Below are 24872 nucleotides of genomic sequence, written 5' to 3'. Positions count from 1 at the left end.
ATAATATTAGGCGTTAGTATTTGCAACCTGCCTGTTCAGCCTCCGACAACGATGTGCTTAGATGTGGACTTGTCCATTCCTATTATTATTTTTGAGAAGTGACTGTTTGAATGGGTAGTTAATTTTCTGATTTGCTGAGAGTTCACAACAATGAACATGCATTTTGTTTTGACTGTATCATTGCATACAAAGCCAGCAGAGAGCAATAATGTATTTTGGGTAATTCTGGTTAAAGAAGAATTTATTTTTAAAATGTAAAACGAATACTTACTCTGGCATGCATACAGTAAATCAGGGCCCTGTGTTGACGTCACTGTTCCCCCATTGCATTTAAAATGAAGTTGATACTCCCATGTGTACGTTCGGTATAATTTGATTTGCAAGTCACCCCTACCCCACCTCCAGAGCTACTGCATTCATCTGTACTGTGTGATACGAGGGTGCAAAGTCTATACGCAGGAAAAACAGACACGTGTTGCTTCATTTTAGTTGTTTTATGTTGTTACATTAAAAAAAATCTATACAGAAAGATAATGCTCCTGTTCAATGCCATTCTTTTATACATAAAAATGTACCAATTCAGCATACACATCTACAAGTGAATACAACAGAAGCAGAAATAGTGAAAGTATGAACACAAAAATAGAAACGGAATATTGAACAAAAAGGTGTATAATTCCATGTGCACTTAATATAGGTAATGCATGCTCAATAGTGCTTTTTAGACTTGACTTGTGTTCTGACAGCCCGAAGTATCTGAAATGTATTTTTCAGAAAGCATTTACAGCAGCTGCAGCAGCAACAGTTTACATACAAATGACCGATAGAGACATCTGAATAGAAGCAATGCACCAAGCAAAAATGATCATTTACTTCAACCCATTCGTCTGCCAAGCCACCAAAAGGGCATTTAGGAAACTCAGAAGTAGGTCACACTTAGAATTTAAAACGATTTCCTAAACTTGTTTAAACACATTGCCAATTAAAACAAAAAAGATAGTCACCTGCAGTATAGATTATAAAACCAAAATTGCTATACACAGTTCATCTTCTCTATGCTCTCAAAAGCTTTATTATTATTAATATTATTATTATTATTATAATATATAAAAAAAAGCTTTCTTCATTTCATGACACAGAACCTGGTAGCTTTTTTAATTCAAGGGCCTGATGATGTAGAATTCACCAGTACAAGATCAGTCTCTTAACATACAAAAAAACCTACAGGTGTGCAGATCAATAGAAAATCCACCACAACAGGGTGAGAAAGCTATAAATAATGAACAGAAAAAAATAACACACTCTTCTTTTAGTTTAGTAGATTTCTTTAAACAGGAAACCATTACAAGACAAGTACATTAGAAACAATCTATAATAAAAAATAGACTCGGCTGTACCAGCGCAGTATTCCCTTTGTGACTATAAAAGTGTAACAACTATTTACAGTATCGTAGATCAAGTACTAATATAAAAGGGTGCATCAAATACTTCCCCCTTCATTGGCTGGAAACACGTGTAAACTAATGAATTCTTAGGACACAGCACTTTGTGTTGCTTGAACTTGCTTAGTGTGATTCCTGGGTCGCCATGTGCTGACAAGTGAAGTCGTTTAGAACGGATTGCAACAAAATACAGTTTTCTGTGTTGTGTATGTTACATGGAACTGTATGGTGAGCTGAAAATAAAAAACAAACAGTCCTGTGCTCCGAATAGCCAGTTTCCCCAAGCGAGACACATGGAATATATTTGCTGCACCCTCAAGCGTATGAAGTGCAGTAATTAGCGTGGTCTTGCAGCTCTGAGATGGGCCGGGGAGAATCAGAGCTTCCTCCTTTTAGTGAGGGGGTGTTTGGGACAAACAGAAGCGGTCTGCGGTGGGCAGTGCGCTCACACTGAAGACTGATCCCACACCTGTATCGGGAGACACGGAAACACCGGCCATATCATTAAGGGAAAATAAAACAAACAAAAACCAGAGAGACATTGTGCATGAAGCACCTTCTACACGGGTAGACCTCCGACACAAACCATTTCATTGAAAGCCTGTGCAAAGAACTTCCTGACCCGACCTGACCCTTTCATTTCATTTAGCTGGGAACCTTGCTGTATTACATTACAGAACTGGCACGTTGCATCAAGGTCCCAGACTGGGAAGATCTAAAGCCGTGCAAATCATTGTAGCCACCCCGTGTACCTGCCATGGCGGTGTGAAAGCCTGCCCCTACCTTGTTGACTGGAGTCAGAGGGGTCCTTACAGAGCCGGTCTGGAGTCTCCCCCTGTCGTCGAACATCCTGCCAGGAGACCTCTCCCTGCGACTGTCCAGTATCCTGCCGGGGGACTTCTCCCTGTCCAGGGGCCGTGCCGGGGATTTGTCCCTGCGGAATTCCGTGCGTCCCTCCCGGTACCTGTGCGGGGTGCTGGGCTCCCGGGGGCGGCATTCCTGTGCTGGATCGGACGCCAGCCTCTTGGATATGTGCTCGTTGTACGACGGAGGTCCTCTTTTGTTTGGACTGCTGCAGTTATTTACAGAATATGACAGGATTATATAATCGAATGCTCTGCTAGATGAATACGTAGCGGAGATCAAAAGTTAGACACATTTGGAAATGGAGAGTGGAGGGGTTTCTTAAGTCAGAAATGTCTGTATCACTTTCTATTTTTTTAATAATTTTAGTGTGCTGTATTAATAAAAAAGGTCAACACCTTTAACCAGTGGAATTATAAAAAGAGGAAAACTAAAAAACAAACCGAATCTTTCTCCAGGAAGCTGGTTTCCCCGGGCTGCAGCGCTCGGCTCAGGTGACCAGTCACTCTGTACAGCACAGTAGAACCTCACTCTCAGTCTGATCAGATTGACTTAGATGTGTTGCCTCTCACCTGCGGCTGGACGCCCCGCCTCTCTGCTGCTCGGCCGAGCTCTCCTTCACCAGGTTCCCCTTGCAGCAGATGACCCTCAGCTTGTTCTGATAGGACGAGGCCAGGTAGATGGCTCCTCCCGAGATGGCGGGTCCCAGGTACCGCGGGTTAGGGATCTCCAAGTGAGCGTGGGCAGGGGTACTGTGGAGCACAGTTTAAAATATATACTGTATATTGAAATAAAACACACACATTTAAACTGGATTAAAAAAAAAAACACAACAGATAAATCAAGATGAATCATCTAGTTTACAAGAGCACCCTGGAGAGCTCTGCTGCCGTCCATCACAGCCATTCTGATAGTATATCACTCATTAGGAAATTGGACACTTCATTAAAAGGGCCTGATTTTAAAAACTTGGGGTGTTCATTTTGCTTATGTTTTACTGTTTAATGCTCCGTTTAGCTCGGAGAAGTTGTAGACGTAAGTATGCAGAACTTTGATCTGGTGTTTTATTTTCCATCAGTGGAAATGTACTTAACCAGGCTGTGCTCATCCAGCTACACTGAGACTCCACACTGAACCGTCTTCACTGCTCCACCTCCAGAGCTCCTTACAAGGAAGCAGCACTTACCCTAAAGCAGTGCGGCCCTGAATCTCAATCACTTCCAGAGAATTGAAATGAGTCACAAACAGATACGGGTCCCTGTAGGCTGAGAGAGAGAAAAAAAAAAAAAGAGAATGCTCGTGTTTTTCATTATTATTGTAAAGAAAAAAAATAAATTAATAAATAAAGACAGTCAAGGCTCTCTATAGTGTGTATTATAATATTTAAAGTCCAGGCTAAATTGAGGAAATACACACTTGCCAATGCTATTACATGCATTCTTTTGTGGTTTATAAAACCTTTTTCATTAAATAAGTGAAAATTCTAAAACGAACCAAATGCTAAAGGCAGGCGACTCCACTTGATGTCATCAGTGCGGCTTCTTCTGCCGTACGAATCCACAAACACTCCGAACTCTGCAGGAGGATGAAACACTCAGCTTTCCATTGAAACTGGCCTTTCTATTGCTGATTACAGAAAAAGGCTTCCCTGCTACACTTCTAACATATTAAACATACATTTATTTATTAACGTATTTGAACATTTTGATATACAGTATATTGTTTCATACATACTACACTGTGTATATATACTGTGTATATTATATATATATATATATATATATATATATATATATATATATATATATATACTGTGTGTGTGTGTGTATATATATATATATATATATATATATATATATATATATACACATATATATATATATACACATACACATATATATATATATATATATATACACACACACATACACACACACACACACACATACTACACTGTAGTTAGAGAGAGAGATTGATTTCCTAAGGGATGCTAGAGGCTTGTGTCATCTCTGAAGCGATATCTAGAATATAACCCCCCCTTGCATAGTAAAAGGAGTCTGTTACCATGGAAACAGAGCAGAAATTCCTCCTTCTGGCCGATGCAGTTCACTTGCATGATGGCGATGGGGAAGCTGTGAGAGGAGGCTGCAAAGATGGCTGAAGCCAGACTCGGGTCATTCTTATCCAGGAATTCTACAAGACAATCATATCATATCATATACATCACATCATATATCATTCACGCAAACTGGGATTAAAAGGGCATTTAAATGTACATAAAGACACAATCATCTTCCAGGAACGAGTTACTATTTCCTAAGACCACAACAGTGATGTTTACACCACTTGAATCATTTTAACAAAACAAGCATTGCTTTACGCTAAACTAGAAAATTATCAGCACTTAAATTACAAAAGAGGGATTGAAAAATATCAATGAGCAAATAAAATAAATAAGAGGTGCCCATCTCCATGCCAATTCATTGATGTGAGAAATCACATATCCTTTCTGTATTTAAAAAAAAAGAATAATTTAAAATCCATTTTTAGTTTCATCTATTCAGAAAACATTACCGGACACATGAACAAAAATATTGCATGCTTCCGATAGCCCTACGACAGCTCTGCAGCTCAGTGCGTAGGTCCTTGTGAGTGCGATCCGCTCACCTTCCAGCAGGTACTGTTTCATCTCCATCTCATAGAACTTGTTGGTTCCCAGGATGATGCTGTAACCAGTGAAAAGGATACAGCTGCACGGCTCGGACGTTTCTATCTCCTGAGGGGGAACAACAGGTTTCCGTTGACTGCAAGCTTGCTTGGCTTCGGCATTATCCTTTTTAACCCTGAATGTAGCCCACGCCCATGGAACCCTGGGTCTCTTAAGAACTTCAGAAAATGTACAAACGGGAGGAGGCCATGCAGCCCCTCCGGGTCCTAGCAGATGATTGATCTCAACCCTTAGAAGGATCCGATGATTCACCCTCATCAGTGTAAAGCAAAGGCATGCAGTGTGTTGCATAACCAGGATTATCCTGGGGGAATGGGTTAGCGTGTTAGTGCTTATGATGTAATAACATCTACTTCCATTTTGTTATGCATGAAGGTATATTGAGATCTCATACACAAGCGCAACCTGCCAGGAGTATATACCAAAAAAAAACAAATATAAAAACCAATTGTTCATAAAAAAACTACAATAAAAGACTGCAGGTGTGCCAATCCAGAACCCCACCCCATTCAGTAACAAACGATCTTCATAAACCCTGAGCAAACCCAGCCTGTAAGAAGGAAGGCAACACACATGAGTGGATGGAAGGGAAAACAAAGAGGCTGGGTCCCCAGCACAGAGGACACTAACCTTCCTGATGCAGAACTTGCCGAGCCCCTCATTGTAGCGCAGGATGGTCACTTTATTTGGCATTGCGGCACAGATACAGGGTCCGTTCTCAACCTAGAGCAGCAGCAGCAGTAAATACATCAATACATGAAAGAACGAACCTGAAACAAACTCACTCCAAAAGGGTTGAACTTGTTCTACTGTAACTCAACACCGCAGCCCTGCATACAGGGTCTAGCAAAGAATACTCCACTCATCACAGCACACTGCTCTAGTGTACAGGAAAGAATACTCCACTCATCACAGCACACTGCTCTAGTGTACAGGAAAGAATACTCCACTCATCACAGCACACTGCTCTAGTGTACAGGAAAGAATACTCCACTCATCACAGCACACTGCTCTAGTGTACAGGAAAGAATACTCCACTCATCACAGCACACTGCTCCAGTGTACAGGAAAGAATACTCCACTCATCACAGCACACTGCTCCAGTGTACAGGAAAGAATACTCCACTCATCACAGCACACTGCTCTAGTGTACAGGAAAGAATACTCCACTCATCACAGCACACTGCTCTAGTGTACAGGAAAGAATACTCCACTCATCACAGCACACTGCTCCAGTGTACAGGAAAGACAGGATAAGGCCACTTTGTGAATACAATGTTTCGATGAAGTCTTTCTGAATATCTTCAACTGAGAAAAACTTGTTACTGAATTGACTGTTTCTTTTTGTATTTACACAATGTTCCACTATGGAGTGTTTTATAGTTATTGATGGTGTTATTATTCTTAGACTGGTAATATAAAGTTATTAAATGATGATTGATATAGATATTATTATTATTATTATTATTATACAGTAGCTAAACTAAAAAAGAAAGGACTACCCCCTCCCAAAAAACAATGTGGTGGGGGTTTGTCCTGAGCCTCTGAACACCCAAGAATGTCCACTCCCAGTGGAGACGTCCTACCTTGCCAGCAGCAAAGAGGTGACAGCCTTTGACTGTTTCAAAGGCAGAGGGGGAGAGTTGGGGCTGAGCAGGGAAGTGTGACTGCGACAGGGACTGCTTCACTTTCTTAATGTCGATCAGACAGAGCGTCCGCTCGTCTCCTGGGGGAGCAAGACAGGCAATGACACTCGAACAGAAACGCTTCCAAACACATGCAGTCATGCGCTGCACAGCGATCCAGTGTGGCAGCTCACTGAATCAGATTATGGACGCGAACCCCCCGAACCCCAAGCGTTCTGAAGTACAAACAACTTAGATCATCAATAAATAAATGTAACTGAATGCAGATTTACTGTAAAATTAAAAACAGATTTTCGGAAAGTAAGAGAATATTAATGGCATATTGATTTATTCACAGGAAGGAAGGGTGTTTAAATGAACAACAGCAGCTGCACACACACCCACACACACACACGCACGCACACACATATATACAGACGCACAGACAGACACAGATTCACACACGCACAGACAGACACAGACAGATGCACACACACACAGTTTAGTCCTGGTTTACTGACCCACGATCATGATGAGCTTCTCCAGCTCTTTCAGGATGTGGATCTGGAACACGGAGCCCAGGCCTGGGATGTGAGTCAGGGAGTTCTTTATAACATTCAGGGCGTACAGCCCTTCCTCCGAGCCCACCAGCACGAGCTGCGCACAGAGACAGACGCACAGACAGACGTTAACAACAGCAGCGGTGCAATCTGCAACCAGTTTCCTCATCGAATACCCGACAGGTAATTATCAATAATAAACAGATGCATTGAGAACACTTTAGAATTCAAAAGTAAGAAGCCTTCAAATACAACATTCATGTCCTACTAATATACTGTATATAGGTGACACTCAAAATATGTCCCCAAAGTGACTCATTGATAATGAACCGTCTAACTGAGGCTTGCAAAACAAAAGCCACTGCGATGAAGAAACAATTAATTGATTAAGTGTTGCTTCTCTAATGAACAGGCCAGTACTGTATTCACTGCCTTGTTCAGTTTCAGGTGTACCTGGTCGGTCAGAGGAACGGTGCAGTTAATATCCAGACGGTCATCCCCCTCCAGTTTCAGCAGAGAGTTTCCAAGCAGCTTCTGAAAGGAGAAACACACAGGCAAGTTCAGAGCAGCCTCTTCACTCCACACCACCAAGGTCGCCTAAAGCAACATTTAGATGGTTATTGATTGCCCTGTCACTCTGGAAAGTGGAGAGCTGATTTATAACGCTATGAATCCACTGTGATTCTTCCTAAAATAACATTTCTGCCATCTCATGATATTATTTATGCTGAGCTGCAGTTTTCTATCTAGCTTAGCGACAATTACTTTCCAACTGAACAAGCTAGCCTTGCAGTAGATATATACATTTCAATTTAAATTTAAAAGCCCAGCCTCATCCCTTTTCTTACTGTTTAGCTGAATACTGAAGACAATAGTTTTATTCCACCCTGGGAGACACAGTCTTTTGTGACTTGGTGTCACACAGATAGAAGAGAAATGGGTGCAGGATGTTCAGGAGACTGATACCAGACAAGCAGCAGTGAAGCAACCATGAAGGATCTTAGTATCCAATCCACAGCCCGGCAGAGGTGCAAAAAAACAGGCCAGCTGAGAGAATTGCAAAACTGAGCTGAAGATTGAAATAACCTGACCCTAACCCAAACATGAATCTTAATTAGGGTTAGGGTTAGGGCAAAGATAATGTTTCATGTGTTCAGAGGAATGTAGTACAGTTTTACATTGGCCCGTCTTTCTGCACCTATGCCCACGGCCCCCTGGATCTTCTCTTGTACGTGCGTCAGCAATGGGTGCAACATTTAAGCAATTACACACAAACATGTTTTAAACACAAAGCCATTCGGAGAGCAGGCAGGGAGTAAGCTGCAGCGCCCCTGCTGCACACAGGCACAGCTCTGGTAACCCGGCAGAGCCTCCGGACAGCTCTGGGGAAAGCAGCAGGCAGCACAGAGCAGCTCTTTACCTGGACCAATGGGGAAAGAGGCATCTCTCTTTGGAAAACATCAGCCTATCATACAGTGACACAGGGGAGGGGGGGCCAATTAATATCAAGAAATCATGCACAGTAATTGTAAGTAATGGGGAGACACAATAAAGCAACAAAAATCAGGACGGAAGAAGATACACTGAAAAAAAACTAAGTAGACAAGTATAGTATGCTATTTTGATAAGCACGTATTTTGTATACATTTAAAGCATTTGTTTATTATCATAATTTTTTACTTTTAAAATGAGTATTACATTTTTCTCTACCTCCCAATTCCTTGACACAAAAAGCAATGGCAACCCTAGAGAGATGGCCACACCTTCTTCGTATTTCCCTGTACTTACAGCATCAGCTTCAGCCTTCTCCCGCTTGGTGCGACCTCCGGACACCATGGACTCCAACACAGCTACCCAGCGCTGTTTGTCCGGGAAGCTGGGAGCCAGGAAATACAGGGAGCGCCCGGGCCAGCACGTGGTGTGGGGATGGGACTCCAGCTTCAGGATGTAGGGAATATCTGAGAAAAGAGGAGGGACAAGCAGGATGGGCTACAGCACACACTAACACACACGCATGCAGACACACACACGCACAGAGGAATTCGTACCTGTCTTGGCAGTGTTTGGCAGCTCAGATGCTCCCACAGCTCCATGCACAGTCACATCCCCATCCGGAAGGCACAGCTCAAACTCTTCCACTGGCCTCAGCCCCTCTGCCAAGACATTTCATTAAATAGCATCAAAAGAAGGGCTCCCAACCTGCCTACCAGCTCAGACAGGCCTGGGCAAAAAGGGTCAGCTTTACCGTTCGTTATTCAGGGTCAGGAACCTTGCTGATTGCACAAGGGAACTCGCTGCCTTTGCTAAATCATGTGATCAGTCTACTCAGACACGAGAACGCCACTCCAGTCTGAGTTTGGAAATGATCACATTACAGAGCGAATGCACCGTATCCCCTCGTGCATTTACCTGGTTTCTTAACTTGCTAATCAAGACTCCCAGCTGGCCCAACCGCACCACGAAGGGAATGCAGAACAAGAGCCCTTTGCCCAACCCTAGGTCAAGTCTTAGAGATGAGGAGGCCAGTTTTAAACAGCAAAGCAGTTTTGTTATGTTCTTTAAATGAACCAGGAGACTCTGCCGCTCGTGCACAGGGTTTGAAATGAACAGGTCTGATTTCACCAACGTCTGAAATACGAACCCCATACAGTACCTTTCTAGTGGAACAGCCCAATTGACTTCTCCTGGTTTTGCTAAGCAAGCAGAAGAAGAACACTGGCATCCACAGAGGGCTGGATCAAAAACAATACAGAAACGGGAGTTTTGACAACATAGACTCAGGACCCCGAGCTGATACTGTGGCTTTCTTATAAAAAGTACCTTCACTGATGTGGGACCAGCTCTTGGAAACCATGCATAACCTAACACCATGCAAATCTCTCCCTCTCCACCCCCCCCACACACACATATCACTGCAGAGATGAAGCGCGGTTAGTGTTGTTGAAATCATGTTACAGTTTCTTAGAAGCAGAGCGGGAAGGTTAATTACTGGAAAAAAATAAATCTAAAATCTAAAATCACTCACCCTCCCTGGGCTCACTGTCGTAGATCATCACTTTGGTTCCCTCCAGTATGACATACTTCCTGTCCCAGTCCAGCTGTCCACGCTTCCCATTCCTGAATATACAAGAGGAAATGAAGCCATGAGAGCAGAAACAAGCCAGTGCCTTGATACAAGCTGAACTATTCACTGAGCTATAGAAGAACAAAACAGGCACACGTTACTGTACTTCACCATATATATATATATATATATATATATATATAAAATAGGAGTCAGGGACACTAATATTTTTAAAAATCATTTTTGATATTATCCTATTTATCAAATAGACACAATATGAACATTTTAACTTCTCTGTGCCGCAGTATTCAGTTAGCCAGACTGCCACAATTCAATTAGTCAATTTGGGGATACAAAAGGCGGCAGCAGGAGTTCATTGACCCAGCTGACATAACAAAGGCAGCATGAATAAAACCAGAGGACTTCAGCAATTCCCAGAATTGTTTGTATTCTAGCATGAACTCCACCATACAAAATGAGTTGTGGCAGGCCGACAGGGACCCTGCACACAGGCGCTGGAGGCGGTCGTGTTCAGCACTGGCAAGGCGATCAGCAGTGCTACAGTATTTCAAGCAGACTTACCGCGGCAGCTTCATCCAGCCCTCCAGCCTCACGTGACTGGCTGGGTCCTTCAGCTGCAGCCCCGGGGAGTTCATTTTGTCCCGGCAGAAAGCTTCAGTGAAGTGGGAGGCGTATTCAGCAGGCAGACCGCAGGTGGCTGGCAGGCAGGGTGCACATTTGGGATGGCACATGGCATTGCACTCTACACAGAGAGAGAGGACACTCATGAAATGAAACACACAGCTCATAGCAAGTGCTGGGACGAATACTCGAACAAACGCCCATTGAAAACTGACCTGTTTGTATAAAGGAATTTAGCAAGAACTATCAAAAATGCAAGTCTTATATTTTCCCCCCCGATGTATGAGAACACATTCCAACTGGTGACCATTGCATTAAACCAGCTTTCCACATCCTTAAGAGTCAGTTCAGCTGCTTTGGAGTTTTGTATTAAATGCAGTAAGAGATACTACACGGTTCAGTATGAGGCAATGATGTGTATGGATGGCCTGTTCCACGCAGTATCTGCTGGTATACAGCACAGCGACCCACCTACACATGTAGCAGCCTGGCGTCCGAAGTGGACAGTATCGAGGCAGACGGCGCACTTTGTCGCCCGCATGTTCAGCCCCAGATTGAAGCGATGAGGGATGTTATGGTGCATTCTCTCCTTCAGCCGCCGTCCGAACTCTACACAAAGCCAGTAATAATAATAATAATAATAATAATAATAATAATAATAATAATAGCAAGAGGGTAGGTCAGTAACAGACATATCCGCAGCAAAAGATACGCATGGCCCGCAGAACACAACCTCATCACATAACCAGCGCTAAGGGCTTGTTTAATCACAAGCGGTTTACATGATAAAGTCTTCAAGAGCCCAGGCAAGCAGGTCTCAGTATTGTGGAAGTGTACGGTAGGTCCCTGTGACCTACATGCACAGCATGAGGAATACATTATTAACTGTGCAACACATCTATGTGTGCTTCCATCGGTAAAAAGAACAATACTGATACTACTACTACTACTAACAAATCATTGTCATCAAATTACCTTGAAATTAAAAAAGTACGTACATAAACAATGAACTGGTATCAATGTTAGTCTTTTTGTTTTGTTGCACTGTGGAGGACATTTTTCAATGAAATACAGGACAAAAGCTAACTGTACAGGACACAGACAGCATGGACACACAACATTATTAAAAGCCATTTGTTCTCACCCGACCCCACTAACTGATAAATACAGAGTCGCCTCCCATCAGGGTCTATAGACTTACTTTCAAACGTGACCCTCCTTCTCTCTGTAGAGTTTGAAAGAAAGCAGATAAAAACAGTTCTGAGGCATATTTCCCAAAGACAACAGGCATCGCTGCTCGGTTAGGGTCGGGTGCATCAGTGTTGGGAATCGAGCAGCATGCGCATTGTACTTGAAACACATTCTTAAAGCACACCACAGACATTCATATACAGGAATAAAGGGTGGTTCATGCATGCCATGGACAGGACTGTGGACAATTACAAGGTGCAGCCACTTGATCAGCTTCAGCAGCATTTCCACTGCTCCTCGTAACTTGCAGTAAAACGCACTGCTCGTGACATTTTATTCATTTTCAGAAGTCTCGGAAGGGCAGCTGTCCTTTTTACCATGTTGGTCCGCTCTTAAGAGACAGACAAGAGTCCCTTTGCAGGGAGAACTCCAATTAAGACATGCAGACTACACCATCCTGCTTCACTGAAACTGGGACTTTTGAGACACAGAACTTGATATTTCCTCCGAAAGGGACACAGCGTCCAGCACATGAGCGATAATCGGAGGACTCCTATACCAGCAGAAACAACACGTGGGGCAAGACTGCTACCTTCAGAGACATTAAGAAAGGTTAAATAAAATGAAAGGAACACAAGTAGCTTCTGTTCTTGAAGTTACAGAAGTCCAATCAAGTGGGCTAGTAGGAAAGGGTTCTGAAGCTAAGGAAGGCTGGCGCTGGGTTCTGTTTTCAGGAGAGATCCTCACTCACCCTCCGGTGTGGAGGACTCCTTCCGGTGACTGGAAGGCGGGGCCAGCAGGCTGACGGGATTGGGCTGGTGCTCCGGGGACTTGACGATGGCAGACATGATGATCTGCTGCCTGGCTGTGGCTGGGGTTGAGGGGGCCACGTGGTCCACGGCTTTGGCATGGGCTGCTAACAGGATGAAGAACAGCTCTGAAAGTATCCGTGCTTTTGCTTAAACCTCCCCCCAGCTATTAGAATACATTATGTTTTTTTTAAACAACCTGCAATAGCATGGATAAGCAATCATATTTTGGTTTCATTCTGATTGGGGTTTGGAAGTTTTATTTTACAGACAGTTTTTCCCATTTCTGGCATACAATGTGCCAACCTGGGTCTGGATGAGGCGTTCTAATAGTACAAAATAAAATAACCAGGTTGTGTCAAATTCAAGGAAGGGAGTCTGTTCCTTGAGAAAGGCTAAGAGAGTTCAACCAGCTCGCAGGACCTTTACCTTTCTGCAGTTCAGTGCATATCTCTTTACCTTCCTCTCTCAGAGCACAGTTCAGTGCATGTCTCTTTACCTTCCTCTCTCAGAGCACAGTTCAGTGCGTGTCTCTTTACCTTCCTCTCTCACAGAGCACAGTTCAGTGCATGTCTCTTTACCTTCCTCTCTCAGAGCACAGTTCAGTGCGTGTCTCTTTACCTTCCTCTCTCACAGAGCACAGTTCAGTGCGTGTCTCTTTACCTTCCTCTCTCTCAGAGCGCAGTTCAGTGCGTGTCTCTTTACCTTCCTCTCTCAGAGCACAGTTCAGTGCGTGTCTCTTTACCTTCCTCTCTCTGAGCACAGTTCAGTGTGTGTCTCTTTACCTTCCTCTCTCTGAGCACAGTTCAGTGCGTGTCTCTTTACCTTCCTCTCTCAGAGCACAGTTCAGTGAGTGTCTCTTTACCTTCCTCTCTCACAGAGCGCAGCTCAATGCGTGTTTTCTGCAGTGCCTCCTCCAGCTCCGAGCAGCGAGCTCTCTCCTTCTCCAGGGCCAGCTTCAGCTCGTTGTTCTGTGAGGGCATCCCCAGCTCCTCCCGGCGACGGCCAAAGATTCCCTGATAACAGAAGGGAATGGCCTGGGTAATGCTGCGCACGAGTCGCACCCTCTTGAGGGTTGTCATTTAAAAAATAGATTATTTATACATCAATATTTTGTATTAAAATGTGCATCAGTTTACATTGATATTTATTATTGTTATTAGTTTAAAATCTAGTCGCTGTTTAAACTAAGCAAATAGTGAGGGGTCTCACCTTTTTCTTCTTGCTTGGCTGGTCCATCTTTGCCTGCAGGAAATCAATTAGTTTTGTCTGCTGAGATATAGTCCCTTCCAGTTTGACTTTGTCGTGGGTGTACACCGCCTACAAACAGTAATGCATGCACATTGTGACACAAACATGTAATAGCACACAACGCAGGGTTCAGTCAACATCCAACGTACAGTACGTTCTACAGCACGCTACAAAATGCTGCTTCAGACACGGACAAAGACATAGACAAAGACTTGAAATGTTTGTCTGAAACTCTGCTTTTCTCTTTAGTAATTCAAACCCTACATACATGCTGAAGTGGGACTGTTACCCTGCCCTCTCACCCCGCTAACAGTATTCTCATTCTTAAGAATACATTATACTGCAAAATAAAATGAATGCTTTTCTTTTGTAATACAAAATGAATTCAGGTGGTACAAAAAAAATGACAAGGTCTCTCTTACATTTAAAACTTATAAAACAGGTCAAAAACTAATGATGAGATTACAAAGGGATTTGACACCTGCATTATAAACACGATTCATTTTCTAAAGCAAAGATTATTAAAACGACAGTATTCCTATTTCATATTATTTAAATGTGTGTGTTTTATCCTAACAGCCTATTCATATTTATAAGGACTGGAGAGCTAATTTGCTGCGTCTGTGTGTAGGTGTTGTTAATATTCAAGCGAGTTTCTCAAACAATAAACACACATACAAATACCAAAATGACAGGCGCTCAATTATGCCTCTAATTGGCCATATTGCTGGCGTTCTTTGCTGCTTAAGTTCTTGCAAACCAGATATTTAAAGCAGCGAAGAGCCCTTACTTACACAGTAAAGCATAGCACACAATGTACATCTCACTGTCAACATAGACCAACTATGAATTAACAAAATTCATGAACGAGGAAAAATAAAACTAACTAAAAACTGCATGGGAAATGGGCAGGAGTTAAAATGTCTTACCTGGTTTAAGAATGTCTTATTTCATTTACACATCTCACCACCTATCATTTCTTTCCCCCCTAAAGCTTGAGAATGAAGAATAAACATTTGAAACGGTCTGGGGGGCTTGCAGGCTCTCGTGCTCTGCTATCCAGTCGGACTCCCCCCCCCCCCCCCCCCCCATGCTAAGCTGTTTACCTGAATGTTCTCCAGCTGGTACTCCAGGTCACTGCGCTCGTTCTTCAGGAGGTCAGTCTGGTCAAGAGCATCCTGGAGCCCCTGGGTCAGCCGGAAAATGTGCGTCTTCTGTATGTCCATCTGCTGCTGAAGCTTCGATTGCTGGCCGAGGGAGGAGCAGGGAGCAAATCAAATACAATAGAATGATGATATAAACAGCTAGCAGTAGCAGTGTAAAGCAAGAGACACCCAATACAACAATGCCCTGTACATAAACGTGCCCCCTACCTCATCCATGAGCCTCTGTTTCAGTTCCCTCTCCGTCTCCAGCTTCTGCTGCAGGCTGCGAGCGTTCATCTCCAGCATGGCGTGCTTTTTCTCCAGATCGTTCAGCTGGGGTAGGAAAAAGTGGGATGAATACAACCGGATGCAGGTCTGTTCAAATCAACATTCACAGCATTGAAAAACTGCACCAAGGAACGAACGGTTCACATTTATGCAATGGTGAAAACAGCCAGCGTTTATCGTGCTTCACAGTAATGAGATCATAAGCTACAGAGTGCGCACCCTGCTTGCCCTAAGGGTTTGTTCATTGTCAGGAATATGCATGTCAAACGTAGAGGTTAGCCTCAGTGTTCATATAGAAGTGAGTGTGCAGTGCAAGGCTGATTTATTCCATATTCATTATTTTACACACAGTGCACCGGTGCAATCATAGACACAGCAATGCTGTACAAATCCAGACAAATACACGGAAATGATGCTCCAATTAAAATCAAGGGCTTCTCATGCGGGTACAAACACTCCAAATAAAGTTACGAACGTGAACATTTTATTATGTTTATTCTTAAAGCTTAAAAAATAAAAAAAATACAGGATCACAAACAATTGGGAAATGGGCTAAACCCCCAAGGTATGTGCAGTGAAACCAGCTACAGGGCAAGGCTCCATTACAGGGCAGTGTAGTTGTTAGACCTGGGGTCAGTTATCAATTACAGCAGAATTGCAATTACAATGCTATAGTGTTCAATTACAATTACGCAGCAGTAAATTACAAATTACAGGTTTCACCTACAACTATAGTTGCACTGTAATTGCGATGAATTCTGAACTGCACAGTGACCACTGTCCTTGAGCCCAGGTGAGGTAGTTGCAGTGTGCTGTGTCCCTCACCGTGTCAGAGAGGCTTTCTGCCTTGAGCTTCTGCTCTTTGAGAGCCTGCTGCAGGGCCATGGTCTCAGCCTTGTGTTCTTTGACAGCCAGCTCCACCGCCTGGCGGGACTCGGTACTGCGCTGGTCAGCACGGAGCCTGAAAGCAGATTGGTCAGATCTTTAAGAAGGAGCTCCTTCACCGACCCCACTGTCGGATACCCTGAGGTACAGGCAGTGCCAGGGCAACACAACGAAGGTTAAGAGACTAGAAGATTTAAAAAAAAAACTAAATAACATGTTTTGTTTTTGCTGTTTCATTGTCTTGAGAATAAAGAAACGGTGCAAACCGTACTCAAATAAAAATGTCAAAACTAAAATCAAAGAACCTGCATTCTAATCTGGGTCTCTCATCAGGATGCAGTGGACTCCGGATCCCTCTCTCTGTACCTGATCTGCTTCTCGTTATCCAGCAGCCGCTGCATCTCCCTGGTCCTCCTCTCGGCCTGGGACTTCTCGTCCTCCAGCGTGCCTCTCCACGCCTCCCACTGCCGCTCCTTCTCCAGCAGCTCGTCGTTCAGAGACTCCAGGTCCATCACCTGCTCCTCCAGCATGGTGCAGGTCGTCTTCAGGGTCTCGATGTTCTGGAAACAAAGCAGCACGCGATCCAAAACACTGCCCTCCAAACAGGTTTTAAATGATGATCAGCTATTAGGAAATGGGCTAATTTCACAAGGTATGTGCAGTCAAACCATGTATGTACTGCTCCCCATGCAGTACAAGCCAAAATCGTCCTTTGTGAATGATCATTTGATCTTATTACATATCATACAAAAAATAGCCTATCATGCACAACAAATAGCGATCTGCATATTAAAATACGTTGGATAAGACCAAACCCTTGCAATGATTCTGGCGTCACATACTACTTCATACAGAAGGGACACTTGGAATGTGCGATGCTGGCTCATCTTCGGTTTCGCAGTCATGCACAGAGCTTTTTAATACGGTCCAAATGTTTGTCAAGGTGAAAATCGAATTCTTTCTAGACGTTCAGTGGAAGCTGTCTCAGTATCTTCACGTAGCATCTTACCACATAGCAATGCGCCAGCTACACTGTACGGTGATACATGGTAGGGTTTTGTGCCTCACTAAGTACTGTGTATAAATGTGAACGTGTGACTCACAGGTACTCTTAGATCTCGTGCTCCGAGCAGCCTGACAGAGATTCTTTATTCCATTTTTATTCTCTCCTCCTGGCCAACGCATTTTATGATAACAGAAACTACGTCACACAGGGTGATCATGACAGTGAAACCAAGTATCTGGTGATGTACTGTACCAGCCACTCTAAATTCTAAACTAGGCAATGTCTTATTAATAGAGGTTCTCTATTACTAGTGCAGCCTCACATTATTTACACTCGGGTCCCCAGACCCCTGTGGCAGCATTAGTGCTTACGAATAAAATGTACTAAACTTAATAAAATAAAAAAACCCTGAAATTGATTGGGTTCTCTCCTCCTACACCACCCACACACAATCATCTAAAAACACAAATTCCACCACATCCAATTTTTGTAAAGTTCAATAACATTAATTTCATTTTTTTGGCAGTACTCCTGGAGAGGAATGAATATCAAATAGAAACAGTACTGGGTGGATAAAAAGAGAAAGCCTCTTGCTCTGGGAGCAGGTCACCCCCCCCCCTCCCCCAGGAAAAGGGAACAGCCAGGATCTGAAGTATCAAGAAAAGGCTCCACTGATGAAGCTGCTGTGCAGGTTTTGTGTTCAGATGCAATGTGCTACTCTGTCATGCTGCTCCCTCTGGCCAGGGCGAGCTTGCTCACCTGTTTCTGGTTGTTGAGGTGCATCTCCCTGTCTGCCACCTCCCTGCGGAGGCGGTCCACATCCTGACTGAGCGCCAGCCTCTCCTCACTCTCGTCCGTCGCCTCGTCCAGCTGCTTGGACAGGTAAAAATTCTGCCTGTTCAGATCTGCGTTCTCCTGGCTCAGCTGGTTCAACTGCTCCTCCAGATCAGTGATGACCTGAGAGAGAGAGGGAGAGCAAACAAGACAACTTGAGGGAAGTGAGATCAGGCATTAGAAATCGCACAAATCACTGGAAACTTTGCTGGCTCACTTGTGTGAGCTTACTGTGTGGATAAACCCAGAATGCTTCTTTAAAACAAGCCTTTTTATACCTACCCTGTGGTGACATCATTCTTCAACAATTCTTTCTTTTATAACCATTTTCCTGAATAGCTTGGAACCCTATCGGTCCTTCTAATATACTCACAATGCATGCATTTGACACACACTGCTAATAAATATTACTAAAGAGATGACAAGACACAGGTAGAGTACAAAACATGAACAACCTCCATATACCCGACCCCACATTTACAACAGAAAAACATTATAAAAACCCAACACCTTTTAGTGTGCCGATAGACAGATGTCTAAGGGTGCCAGTGCTGAAAGGTTAACTCATTGATTCCTCCTCCTCCTCCTCATCTCCCACACATCTGCGCTGCAGCGAGAGTGTTTGCACAATCCACAAGTTCAACAGCACAATAGCCTCGGGGCTTAATCTGCTTCTTTCATTTTTTTTTTTTCCTCAGCTAGCAGAAAATTACAATTACCAGCCTAGATTGCAAGCCAAGTATTAAAGTAGCCAGTGAATTGTCTCTCAAACCTAAAACCTTCCCTAATTAAATTTATTTAAAGTCTTCCCTCGTTATAATTCTGTAGTCCAGAGCCGTGGTTTAAAGAGAGAGCCTGTGCTGTGTAGTGGGAATGCAAGATCAAATGAAATGCATTACAGGGGAACGAATGGCAGCCACAGTCCCACCGTCTCGTATGGGTTTCACAGTTTAGAGGGCTGCATTTGAACTGCAAAAGTACGTTCAAAATAGATCAGTTGCACACTGCAGAAACGTGATAAACCGGCTGACATAACATGCGCGACACACAATGTGATGCTTCATTATACGTTACTTCATCAACTCCTCTTGAGTCATGCTTTTTTGGTTTGGATAACCAGCGCGCCACCATTTTCAATACATGTCGTTGATGCAGTTCCCTTTCATCAAGATGAAACACAGTGCTCCACATTTATAAAGGTGTAGTCAGGAGCCACAGTTACTAGACCATGTACGCTGTGGACTAGTAACTATGAAAGTGCTAGTGGAATGGCATTATGGGGTAAATGGGAGCCACTAAGCTGCTTTAATTGGATCACTGACATAAAAGGCATTCTTATAAAAGGGGGAGCAGTGTAGCAACAGTCCAATTCTAAATAAGATGACATTTAGGGAGAAGACAAATAGAAGCCATAACTTGACTGTCACAGTATCATCTGCCCCCTCCGTTGAGATATCCCTCAGGCTGGAATCATCCAATATGTGTCTTGTAGTGCAGACGGCACCCCACCGAGTTCTACCAGCTAATGAGGAATGCAGAAGGCAAGAGCGATGCAGGCGTCACATCTCAAACCTGCGCTCCATACTCCAGTGGTGAGCAGGAAGGGGAAGCCATGCTGGCCTAACACAAGGCCACCTGCTACCTGGCTACGGAGCCAGTTCAACACGTTGCTGGATCCTGGTTCACAGCGATGTGTAGAAAGAGGGAAACCCCACTCATTTAATGTTGTTGGTTTCTTTACCTACTTCACAAAAAAGATCACCATCTCAAATGTATTTGTATGTTTCCCCACCAGTATTATGATGTAAGGCACCAAGCTTTAACTTGTGTATAGAAGTCATTCAAATGAAAATGGAACGTGACATGTTTTTTTTTTTTTTTTTTTTACTTATTATTGTGCAGACCAGGCTTTAGGATTGTGACACTCATTTCTGTTAGATCCCCTGAAGAGAACTCAGATGGAAAGGTGTTTCATTCTGCAGTCAATTTAAACCCAGAGCTCCACACCGAGAAGGTGTTCTCTTATCAGAAGCAGGACTGCAAGCTGCACACTCCACACCCATCACAAGTTCCCTGATCCTCAACACCACCCCCTCCACACTATGCATGACTATCAGCAGATACTTACTGAGCAGCTTTCTCTGAGAGCGTCAAACTTGCGCTGGATCTCATTCCGATGTGCCTATAGGATTAAAAAGAAAGAATGCTTTTCATGTTGGGAATATTTAAAATCAAGCACAGTATGTCCATTTGCAAAATATGTAAGCGGGTGGACAGTGCCCTGGGTACCCTGAGTGCTGTGATCTCCTCCTCTGCCTCTGCTGTCGTCTCCTCCAGCTCAGTCTTGGCCTGCTGCAGCTGGCTCTCCAGGGCGTTGCGGGCTGCCTGCAGGCTGCTGATCTGAGCCTCCCTCTCCTGCAGGGACAGCTGCAGCTCAGTAACCTGCCTCTTAATCTCCAGCTTCTGCTCCTCGTGTTCCAAGCCAATCTAGAAATAAAACACGCAAACAATAAAACACACAAACAAAACAAAAAAATGTCAGGTTTTTATAGAGGCATTTCTACAGATCTGACACAGGTGTTATAAAACACCATGCACGACTGATACCTCTGACTCTGACAGGTTCACACGTTGCATTAATATTATCATTTTTCTTGATGCCTTCTTTTTCTTACACTAACATATTCAAATCATAACTCTGCAACTACAGTCCACTTAGCCCATTAAACCCATGTAACATGCTATCTACATGAAAAAACAAGCTTTGAGAAGTAAAACAACAAATGTATGAAGTGAACCACTGCACCTCTTAGGGCTTCATTTAAATTCAACCTTTACCCACCAAGATAAGCCACAGCTGGATGTTTTTAGAGCACTTTACAGCACTGGGGATTCACCACTTATCTGTGGTTATCAGCCCTCTTGTTAAAATGACTGGAGGTGCATCAGATGAGCCCTCTTGTTAAAATGACTGGAGGTGCATCAGATGAGCCCTCTTGTTAAAATGACTGGAGGTGCATCAGATAAACCCTCTTGTTAAAATGACTGGAGGTGTACCTCTCGGAGTCTGGTCTCAAGCTCCTGGAGATGGTTTTTGTTCATCTGTTCATGCTGGCTCATTTTCTCAAGGTGTTCTTCCAGTTTATCGTTCTGCGCCTCCAGTTTACCAGCCTGGGTCTCCAAGTAAAACTTCTGTTGCCTCAGCTCAGAGATCATCTCCTCCTGTGCTTTCCTGAAACCAGACCGAGAGGGACAAAACAAATGATGTTTCATAACTGCCTTTGCAAATACCAGACTAATGGAAGGTGTAACCAGTTGTTAACAGCCACTGCAAACAAACAAACAAACAAACAAACAAACAAACAAACAAACAAACAAACAAACAAACCACACACACACAAATCCATGTTTTAATGGAACCAGGCAGTGGTCTGGTTAATAAACCTCTGTACTGTAATGAATGAATCTGAAGATAGACCCTAGTCTGTAGCCCTCATCCCCACTTACATGTTCCTCTGTGTATAGATGCTGCTATTAGCTGCTAGTTTATTAGCTTCAGAGAGTTCTGCAATCCTCTGCTCCAGCGACTTGATCTTTGAATCCATTGCGTTTATAATCTGGGGACAGAAAAACCATGCAAGACTTCATGAAGTATAGCACTGTAAAGCGCCATGTCTCTTTTAATAACGTAACAAATTAAATAAACCATGCTGAAGGATCACGTACGAATAAGCTCACCTTTTTACTGAAAAACCTTTATTAATAAAGTTTGCTAATAAATGCAATATTTTGTTGTACTAAAAGAGTTTTAGGTTTTAATCTTCATACATAACTTCGAAAATGCATCAAAACTTACAAGGTAAAACACAAAGGTCAGCTACGTTTCAGCTCCTGCTTTCAGCAGTGCTATTATGATGTCACACAGGGGCGGGTAATGGGCACTCTGCTCTACGCATGCCCACAAGGTTGATCACAGGAGGCTTGCTCCACGTGGGGAGGTTACAGTGTATCGTACCGCTTTCTGCTCACTGATGAGTTTGCACTTCTCCCTGGCCTCCTCCTCATGCCTGGCTCGCTTGCTCTCCAGCGTCTCTTTATCAGCCAGGTCCACTTTCATCTGAGCCTCCAGCACCTGGGCAAGCCAACCCACAGAGACACTGCATGACTGGCAATATGTACTGGGCATACATTGATAGCTTAGTTTGCACAATGCTCCACAGTTAATGGTATGCAGTACCCTGCTGCTAAAGTCACTTTTGAATGATTCCAGGCAGGACTCTCACCTTGATCTTGTCCTCATACAGCCTCTCCTTCTGCACCAAGTGAGCCTCCATGCGCTGAGCTGTTGCCTGGGTTTCCCGGAGATTGTCCTCCAGTTCCTGGGGAAAAACAAAAACAAAAAACACGCGATAAACACGCTTCTACGAAATCCAGCGTTGACAGCAGGTGAACAAATTACAGGACACGGGGGGGGGGGGGAAGAATATTCAACATCAGTTTGCATCAAATCAAATACAAATCTTATATTGTTGGCGATACTTTCTTTAAACAGAGGGTCCATGTGAACAGGTAAGGTGTTGCACAGAGCATGCAGATGTGCAGATTCTAGACAGAGATGACAATAGACAGAGTACAGTGCCGTACAGTACAGTACAGAATCACAGCAGAGTTCTGTAATCCCGGTCGTCTTAGACAGCGTTAGCTCCTACCAGGATCTTATCCGCCATCTGTTGGATCTGCTGGGATTTGGTCTGGATGTCTTCTTTCAGTTTATTCTCCCTGCGTTCCACCATCTCCAGCCTCTTCACCTGGTTCTCCAGGGATTTACGACCCTCCTTGTGTGTAAAAGAAAAGTAACAAAAAAATCAAATAAAAAAAGGGATAAAGCCAGCTGGATATTTAGAAACACGTTATTACAAACTGCAGGGCATGAAAAAGCACAAAACTATCTTAGCAAGGCAGGTTACAAGTCCTCCGTGGCTGCAAGAAATGAATAATTACACAAGGAATAAATAAAGGATTTAAAAAGAACAAGCAGTGCGTCTTCAATGCCAAGCAGAGAAGTGGCTCCTGCCAAGTGAAGTGGGCAGCATTGAGCTGATAATCTCAGAGTTGGCTGAGCTCCAATGTTTCTCAGCCCTGTATAATACCAGTATGGTTAAATCGCCATTCTCCAAACCAATTGGGACCAGCGGGTATTTGTAAAATCCATTTCTTTGCATAATCAGATTATTTCTGCATGTATTGTAAATAGGCATTCTCTATCAAGAAACACCCAGAAAAAATTACAATACAGTGTTTCACTATACAATGTACAGAACTGTACTGACAATACCAGAAATATCATTTCATTTGAACTGCACTGACAATACCAGAAATATCATTTCATTTGAACTGCACTGACAATACCAGAAATATCATTTCATTTGAACAGTACTGACAATACCGGAAATATAATTTCATTTTAACTGTACTGAATACCGGAAATATAATTTCATTTATTGAATTATTTATTTATTAAAAAAAAGGGGTATTTGTCATCAAATAAAGAGTTAACAGAAAATACAGAAAACATGTTTAAGCTACTTCATTTCCAGCTGGGCTCTGCGTTTTCTTTTTCTTTCAATCAATCGAATTTAAAATTTATAAAGTGCGCCCCATACAATATTCTTGTGATGCAATTAAAATGCTGGTTCTTGACGTAGCCACACTGCACCTCAGTGTCACGCAGCTTCTTCTTCAGGCTGTTGCTGGAGTCCTCTCGGCTCTGCAGCCTCCCAAGCTCCTGCTCCACACGCTCCTTCGCCTGTCGGATATTCTGCAGGAGCTCCGTAGCCTCAGTGCTGGCCTTCACAGCCTGCGGGACAGAGAGGGGAGTCACACCTGCACCAGCACCCTTCCGTTCATGCACCTGGATACTCTCCAAAGCAGGACATGTTTGCAGGACAAGTGAGATTTTATTATTTATTTATTTTTCCATTCAGCATCTTCAGCTTTTGTTTGAATCAAACTTCCTACCTTGGCAAGTTTCTCCTGTAGCTCCTGGATTTTGAGTTGCTGTTCTGCATTGGTCTTAAAAAGCAAAAAAATAAAATAATAATTGTTAGATCTACATCCCTATTAGTGGTTCTGGAAAACATCCATCTCACACTTTGCAGGGTAGACAGCAACAAAACAACTCTTATAAAAAAATAAAATAAAACAATACCAAAACATGCAATACCTTTTCTAGTTTTGAGTAGAGCTCTTCCACCTCAGCCTTGCCCTGCTCCTTAGCCTGAAAAATACATTTATAAGAATTACTGCACATGTACAGCCTTTTCTTCACTCGTGCTGCAACACACACGAATAGCATCCAAAACTAGAGACGTTTTTTCCAAGTAGATGCTGAGAGGAGAAGCTTAGTTTCAAAAGGCAGAGTCCACCTACACTGTTCCATGAGAAGTCTGAGTGAGGAGATCGCTTGCCAACATTATGCAACACGGAAAGCCTTTTATATACTGTATAGCGAAATATGAGCAAGAAAAAGAGGTTTCAT

At 43.3% G+C, this 24872-nt stretch overlaps 1 protein-coding gene across 9 annotated transcripts in view; it reads right to left on the bottom strand.

The window, feature by feature from the left end:
* Positions 1-479: 479 nt before the first annotated feature.
* The window catches only part of LOC117426735 (citron Rho-interacting kinase-like), a 44907-nt gene continuing 20514 nt past the window's right edge, over positions 480-24872 (bottom strand). For 2 of the 9 annotated variants that reach the window (XM_059032809.1, XM_059032810.1), the window contains exons 15-50: positions 24558-24611; positions 24353-24406; positions 24051-24191; positions 23044-23169; positions 22618-22713; positions 22350-22466; positions 21842-21951; positions 21392-21566; positions 20624-20821; positions 20463-20516; positions 18260-18457; positions 16861-17054; positions 16435-16570; positions 15550-15654; positions 15283-15423; positions 14138-14245; positions 13791-13941; positions 12868-13032; positions 12127-12150; positions 11397-11534; positions 10866-11046; positions 10245-10336; positions 9268-9372; positions 9008-9177; positions 8640-8684; positions 7673-7753; positions 7181-7316; positions 6621-6760; positions 5665-5757; positions 4974-5082; positions 4371-4499; positions 3801-3881; positions 3493-3571; positions 2879-3058; positions 2226-2514; positions 480-1911 (exon numbers count right to left, since the gene is read on the bottom strand). In XM_059032809.1, coding sequence (XP_058888792.1) covers positions 1888-1911; positions 2226-2514; positions 2879-3058; positions 3493-3571; positions 3801-3881; positions 4371-4499; positions 4974-5082; positions 5665-5757; positions 6621-6760; positions 7181-7316; positions 7673-7753; positions 8640-8684; positions 9008-9177; positions 9268-9372; positions 10245-10336; positions 10866-11046; positions 11397-11534; positions 12127-12150; positions 12868-13032; positions 13791-13941; positions 14138-14245; positions 15283-15423; positions 15550-15654; positions 16435-16570; positions 16861-17054; positions 18260-18457; positions 20463-20516; positions 20624-20821; positions 21392-21566; positions 21842-21951; positions 22350-22466; positions 22618-22713; positions 23044-23169; positions 24051-24191; positions 24353-24406; positions 24558-24611 — 4419 coding nt within the window. In that variant the 3' untranslated portion in view covers positions 480-1887. The remainder of the gene's footprint in view (positions 1912-2225; positions 2515-2878; positions 3059-3492; positions 3572-3800; positions 3882-4370; positions 4500-4973; positions 5083-5664; positions 5758-6620; positions 6761-7180; positions 7317-7672; positions 7754-8639; positions 8685-9007; positions 9178-9267; positions 9373-10244; positions 10337-10865; positions 11047-11396; positions 11535-12126; positions 12151-12867; positions 13033-13790; positions 13942-14137; positions 14246-15282; positions 15424-15549; positions 15655-16434; positions 16571-16860; positions 17055-18259; positions 18458-20462; positions 20517-20623; positions 20822-21391; positions 21567-21841; positions 21952-22349; positions 22467-22617; positions 22714-23043; positions 23170-24050; positions 24192-24352; positions 24407-24557; positions 24612-24872) is intronic. The other 7 variants (XM_059032811.1, XM_059032817.1, XM_059032812.1 and 4 more) reach the window with 7 other exon arrangements.

The sequence above is a fragment of the Acipenser ruthenus genome, chromosome 11, assembly GCF_902713425.1.
Source record: "Acipenser ruthenus chromosome 11, fAciRut3.2 maternal haplotype, whole genome shotgun sequence".
NCBI classification, from domain to species: domain Eukaryota; kingdom Metazoa; phylum Chordata; class Actinopteri; order Acipenseriformes; family Acipenseridae; genus Acipenser; species Acipenser ruthenus.
The sequence above is the reverse complement of the archived record's forward strand: the minus strand, read 5'-3'. Positions and strand labels throughout refer to the sequence as shown.